The sequence below is a fragment of the Arachis duranensis genome, chromosome 9, assembly GCF_000817695.3.
Source record: "Arachis duranensis cultivar V14167 chromosome 9, aradu.V14167.gnm2.J7QH, whole genome shotgun sequence".
Lineage (NCBI taxonomy): Eukaryota > Viridiplantae > Streptophyta > Magnoliopsida > Fabales > Fabaceae > Arachis > Arachis duranensis.
This window is the reverse complement of record NC_029780.3, coordinates 113,126,152-113,133,232: the sequence shown is the minus strand read 5'-3', so window position 1 is coordinate 113,133,232 and position 7,081 is coordinate 113,126,152. Positions and strand designations below refer to the sequence as shown.

Sequence of the window (7,081 nt, the reverse complement as noted above, 5' to 3'; positions counted from 1 at the left end):
ATTATTTATTAGAATAAATATTAAATACTTCTTATGTATGATCCAAACATAAAAAGTATTTTTTAAGAAAGATAAAAAAAACTTTTGTAAAAAATCAATTCAATCTAACCCTAAGCTCAGAGGGGTGAAGAAACTTATCTTGTATATAGTAAAGTCCAATTACATACCAAGTAATAATATATATATCCGAAGTAATTTTTTGATTATCCTCCTATTCTAAAGCTATAGAATCTTTGAAATAAACCTAATGCCTTCAAAATGAGATAATACTTAATTTGATATCTAAATTTATATACAAATTTTAATTTAATTTTTAAATTTTAATTATTTTTATTTAATTTTTAAATTTTATAAACGTGACCGATGTTAATTATTAGAATAATTTTTAACGGACATTAATAATTTTTAACGGACAAACATTAATAAAACGCTGATATAAACAATTGAATGTCACATTAAAATTAATAAAATAATGTTATTTAGTACAAAAATAATATTTGTAGTGATATTTATTAAAATTTTTTCTCCAAATATAAATAATACTGTATCGTTGTTAGGCTATTTGAAAGTAAAAACCAAAACGATATTATTTTATAGACTCCTACTGACATCTAGTTGCTTATGTTAACATTCTATTAAATATCAAAAATTATCCCAAAGATTAATATAAATCACGTTCACAAAGTTTTAAAACTAAATGACGACAATTAAAATTTTAGAAACTAAATAAAGACAATTGAAATTTTAAAGATTAAATTGAAATTTGCATTTAAATTCAAGACTTCTAAACACAAAAAAAGCATGTAATCTTTCTTTATTTCATTATGTTGTTGTAAGAAAAATAATTGGATATTTTTAATATATATGTATTTTATAATATACATTTATGATAGTTGTTTTTCCTAATAGTTTTCTGATTATAGAAGAAGAAGCAATGCTTGCAAAGCTAACGAGAAGACAAGTATACTTCACTACATGGATTTAATAATTGGCCTAATTGTGACTTCATTTAAAAGCTAACTTGAGACATACTGCTTCTATAGTGGTGTTCATGATCATCCCTGCAATCCATGGCGATGAATGCTTCATCTTTGGAAACAGATATTTTTGGGTGGGAATTAAAGGACCTCCTTATTCTCTTGATTATAACGGACCAATAGTAACTTGCGTAAAGAAACAAAAGAAATTAAAAGTGGAGTAAAAAGCTTGGATCACATTAAAAATGGATGGATTATGGATCACATCTTCGGAAACCCTAGAGTTCACGGGACATTGTCACAATCAGACAAAATTTATAGAGATTTGGATTTTCTGCTGTACCATTTGTTGCTTGCACATTGCCATGTCTGCAACTCTTTATTTTCTAATCATCCTCCCATGATCCCATCCACCGTCTGATTCTTCAGAATTTACTAGTGCTATGCCTACTATTTTATTTGTTCATCCCAGACACTGTTTTTTTCAGCTTGGGAGAAAAACAAAACAACCCCTTACAATAAATTATATTTTTTTCATAAAGACACTAGTTAAAAAATCATAAATGATACATGATTTAAATATTCGTGATATAAAAAATTTAAATATTATTTAAAAGTTATTAGTTTATATTTTTAGAATGTTCAATTTAATTTGATGTATTTTATGTGAGTGGATTTATAATTTTTATTATTTTAATCTAATAAAAGATTATAAATACCTTTTAAATTATTAAAATTATCACGTAGGGTGATTAGAAGGGTAAAAATTCCCCTTTTTAGTTTCGTAATGAAATTCTGATATAGACAAGTGAGATTGAGTGGAGTAGAAGGTTGAGTGAGTCTTTTCTATGTAATTTTTAAATTATGAACAAATTAGATTGAGGAGTCATATTTTGGTTGTTTTAAAAAATTAAATAAAAAATTAAATGATTCTTTTTTGGATTTAATTTCAATTTATTCTTTTCATTTTTATTTTTAGTTTTAATTCTTTTTTTATTTCAATTCTTATCTTTTTATTTATCATTAGTTATCATCTCGTTTTAAGAAATGTATAGAAGGATGTTATTTTATTTTAATATTCTTTGTATCAATGTTATATGTTAATCAAAATTTAATTATAAACTTAGCAAAAAAAGAAAAAGGGTCATTTGAAGAGTAATTAGATAAGTCCAGCGACGTTAGCAACTTAGCATGTAGAGAAAACGGATTAGGAGAAGGCTCTGGCTTGTGCTTATCACATCACATCACATACATTACCACTTTGCTTCAGTGATGCAAATTGCAAAGAGAAAAATAAAGAATGCGGGACCGATGATCCATAATCATGAAGAAAGAAAGCGGGTAACATTTAACTTATAATTTAATAATTTAATATCTTACCAAATATAAAGATGAATATTTATCACCTTGTCATTTTCATATACAAACTTGAGTGTTTCTCCACTTTCGTCGATTGGCTTTATCCACCAATGTCACGTGTAACCGATGAAGGCAAACCAACAAGCAAAAATAATCTTTATAGAAAAGAAAAGAAAACACAGATCGTGTATTTCTATATTATATTATATTAAGAGAAATCATTAGAACTTGTCGGTTAATGGTTATATATAGGCACACCATTAGCATCCCAACTCCCAAGAGTGTATGAGTGTAGAGTGTAGAGTTATTAGCCATGGTTTCTCTTAGTCCTAGTCCATTGGTTGCACTGTGCTTATTATGTTTTCTTGCATTTTGTATACCTCAATCTTCTTCTGCAGTCACCAAAATTGGGCTAGGCTACCGTCTGATTTCAATTGAAAATGGAGCTGATGGTGCACTTGTTGGGACTCTCCAAGTTAAGCAGAGTAACAACATCTATGGTGCTGATATTCCCCTTCTAAGGTTCTACGCCAAGTAAGTACTACTTAGCTACTAGTTTGAGTAGTTTCTTCAGTATTCACTATCTCTACTTCTCTCTCAAACTTGTTCTAAAAGATTCTCCATTGTTGCAGGCACGAGAGTGAGAACCGTTTGAGGGTACACATCACTGATGCAAAGAACAAAAGGTGGGAGGTTCCTTACGATCTTTTGCCGAGGGAGCAACCACCTCCTTTGAAGCAAAGCATTGCATTGTCAAGCTCTTCAGAGAAGAAGAAGAACAAGAAAAAGAAGAACCAAAGATCAGTGTCAGAGAAAGATTACCCTGGCTCTGAGCTTGTTCTTACTTACACTTCTGACCCTTTCAGCTTTGCGGTGAAAAGAAAGTCAAATGGGGACACCCTTTTCAACTCAAGCTCTGATGACACTGACCCATTTAGTTCATTGGTGTTCAAGGACCAATACTTGGAGATCTCTACCAAATTGCCCAGAGATGCTTCTTTGTATGGATTGGGAGAGAACTCACAGATACATGGGATCAAGTTGTATCCTAATGACCCTTACACTCTGTATACTACTGATATAGCAGCCATTAATGTGAATGCTGATTTATACGGGTCGCACCCAGTGTACATGGATCTCAGAAATGAGGGTGGCAAGGCATATGCACATGGTGTTCTGCTGCTGAATAGCAATGGAATGGATGTGTTTTACACAGGCACATCTCTAACATACAAGGTCATTGGAGGTGTTTTGGATTTCTACTTCTTTGCAGGACCTTCTCCTCTCAATGTTGTTGATCAATACACTTCTTTGATTGGAAGACCAGCTCCAATGCCTTACTGGGCTTTTGGTATGATTCTCTTTCCATTCTCTCTTATTGTAACTAGTACTGTATTGCTTACTCTGTTTTCTAAGCATTCATAATGGAAATCAGACAAGGCTTTTGGCTTTTCCACTTTGCTGTTTATTTGGCATCCTATGTGTAATGTGCCCTGAAAGCAAGTGCTCTTGGAGTCACTTATTTTGTTAAGTTTAAAATTATTTTTTATTTTATTAATATGTTTAATGCTAATGTGAAAATTTCTCCTATCTGTGACATACAATACGTTTCCATGGTTTCGAAAAGTTAGAATTTACATCTGCAATATGATATATTTAACATTAAAAGCTTTTTGGGTCATATTCTAAGCTAATTGTTTAGTTTATGTACCAACAAAATAAATAAAGTTGGCCCTTGTGAAAGACGCGTGTAAAGCAATTATTAGTAACAAAGTCAAAAACAATAATTCTATTTACTTATTTAGTTATCTAGCACAGTTGATAGGCACATGTGTTGATTTCTCTTTTGGGGGGGCTAGAAGCGTAGTACATTGCATTAACTCCTCTACCCATGGCTTTGTCTTTTTCCTCCTTAATAATAATAATAATAATAAATTGCATAATGCTATTATGTTTGGTACGGTAGGATTTCACCAATGCAGATGGGGATATCACAATCTATCTGTTATAGAAGATGTTGTGGAGAATTACCAGAAAGCTAAAATCCCACTTGATGTGATATGGACGGACGATGATCATATGGATGGGAAGAAGGACTTCACGCTGAACCCAGTGAACTACCCTCGTCCGAAGCTTCTAGAGTTCTTGGACAAGATACACAGCATTGGAATGAAATACGTTGTGATTGTTGATCCCGGAATTGCCGTTAATGCAAGCTATGGAGTATACCAAAGAGGAATGGCCAATGATGTTTTCATCAAGCACGATGGGGATCCCTTCTTGGGTCAAGTGTGGCCAGGTGCAGTGCACTTCCCAGATTTCCTGAATCCAAAAACAGTTTCATGGTGGGGTGATGAGATTCGTCGCTTCCATGAACTTGTACCCGTTGATGGCCTTTGGATTGACATGAACGAAGTTTCCAATTTCTGTAACGGAAAGTGCACAATCCCAGAGGGAAGAATTTGCCCCAATGGAACAGGACCTGGATGGATATGTTGCTTGGATTGCAAGAACATCACAAACACAAAATGGGACGACCCTCCTTACAAAATCAATGCTTCAGGAATAATGGCCCCGGTTGGTTACAAAACTATAGCCACAAGTGCTGTTCACTATAATGGGGTTCTAGAGTATGATGCTCACAGCCTCTATGGTTTCTCTCAATCCATTGCAACCCACAAGGGTCTTCAAGGGATTGAAGGGAAACGGCCTTTCATTCTTTCGCGCTCCACTTATGTTGGTTCAGGCAAGTATGTTGCACATTGGACAGGTGACAATCAAGGTACATGGGAGAATCTGAGATACTCAATATCCACAATGCTCAACTTTGGAATATTTGGGATTCCAATGGTTGGTTCTGATATATGCGGTTTCTATCCACAACCAACTGAAGAGCTTTGTAATCGATGGATTGAGGTTGGTGCTTTCTACCCTTTCTCAAGGGATCATGCAAACTATTACTCCCCAAGACAGGAGCTTTACCAATGGGAATCAGTAGCTGAATCTGCTAGAAATGCTTTGGGCATGAGGTATAAGATTCTTCCGTATCTCTACACACTCAACTATGAGGCTCATCTTAGTGGTGCTCCAATTGCAAGGCCACTTTTCTTCTCATTTCCATCTTTCACCCAATCATACGGGCTCAGCACACAGTTCTTGCTTGGGAGCAGTGTCATGGTTTCTCCTGTGGTTGAACAAGGACAAACACAAGTTAAAGCATTATTTCCCCCTGGCACGTGGTATAATTTGTTTGATATGGCACATGGTGTTGTATCCAAAGAAGGGACTTATGTCACTCTTGATGCGCCTCTACATGTGGTGAATGTGCATTTGTATCAGAATGCTATTCTTCCGATGCAACAGGGTGGAATGGTATCTAAGGATGCTAGAACCACACCCTTCAGCCTCATTGTGACATTCCCAGCAGGAGCAAAAGAAGGAGAAGCTCAAGGGAACCTCTTCCTCGATGATGATGAGCTACCGGAGATGAAGATAGCTAGTGGTTCTTCAACCTACATTGATTTCCATGCTACTATAAAGGATGGAACCGTGAGAGTGTGGTCACAGGTTCAAGAGGGTAAATTTGCCTTGGATAAAGGTTGGGTTATTGACAGCATAAATGTGTTGGGAGTAACTGGAAGTAAGGCAGTGATGGATGTGTCACAGTCACATGTGAATGTTAGTATAACGGAACAACAATTGTATGGGCAAGGTGATGATGGAGGAAGCAAGGTAGTGATGGTGGGAATGAATGGCTTGAATATTCCTGTTGGTAAAAATCTTGACATTACTTGGAAAATGGAATCATAAGATGCTGTTGGGGTGTTCCATCTTAATAAGAAGCCTTTGTAACTTCTTTTTTCTTTAGCTTAGTTGAAGGAGAGATTAGCTCAAAATGCTCGTCCTAGTCTAGCACTGCACAGCTCAATACTATATTTAATCTTTGGAATTTGAAATCACATTTATTTGTGCCTTTTTATTAGGTGATTCTTTTTACTTATTAACTTATTATTATGTATTTCTGTTCTTTTAAATTTCGTATTTTATTTTACGGAAAATGAAACTCTCCTCTTAGATATCAATAACACATTTTTTCTTTTTATTTTATAGGCTAAAGTATATTTTTATTTTTAAAATTTGATAAAAATTTTAAAAATATCCCTACATTTTATTTTGTTTTAATTTTATCTCAAAAAATTTTTATTTGCATCAAATATACTCTCAGTTAAATTTTCAAAAAATTTAAGACCAATATAATAATAATGTATGAAAATTATGCTTGATTTGTTTGTATTGATAGTTGTTCTTATGAAATTGTTGTTGAATTAGTCTTAAATTTTTTAAAAAATTAGCCGTTAAGATATATTTGATTTAAATCAAAAACTTCTAAGACAAAATTAAAACAAAATAAAGTTTAAGAATTATTTTAAAATTTTGGTCAAACTTTAATTAAGAAATATGTCCAAATGCATCTTAATTCTTAAGTAGGAATGACAATGGTTAGGGTTTGGATCCAATCATAACCCTACTCACAAGTTAAGATTTTTATATAAATTCAATTATATTCTATTTGCGGGTTGAGAACATTTCAATTCTAACTCCATCCGTTCTTAATTCGTGAGTATCCGATTCTACCCACGGTTATAAAAAGGATGCAATATTATTATATAACTTGATAATAATTTAAAATAGAACTGACTTTTATGTGAAAAAAAAGTATTAAATTATTAATTAATGATCTTCTT

General features: G+C 33.2%; 1 protein-coding gene across 1 annotated transcript; it reads left to right on the top strand.

Moving 5' to 3' along the window:
• Positions 1 to 2,551: 2,551 nt before the first annotated feature.
• Positions 2,552 to 6,318, top strand: LOC107467359 (alpha-xylosidase 1). Its single transcript, XM_016086430.3, has 3 exons — positions 2,552 to 2,870; positions 2,969 to 3,687; positions 4,303 to 6,318. Exons 1-3 carry the CDS (start codon positions 2,650 to 2,652, stop codon positions 6,144 to 6,146), a joined length of 2,784 nt encoding a protein of 927 aa, XP_015941916.1. The 5' UTR covers positions 2,552 to 2,649; the 3' UTR covers positions 6,147 to 6,318.
• The last annotated feature ends 763 nt before the right edge of the window (positions 6,319 to 7,081 follow it).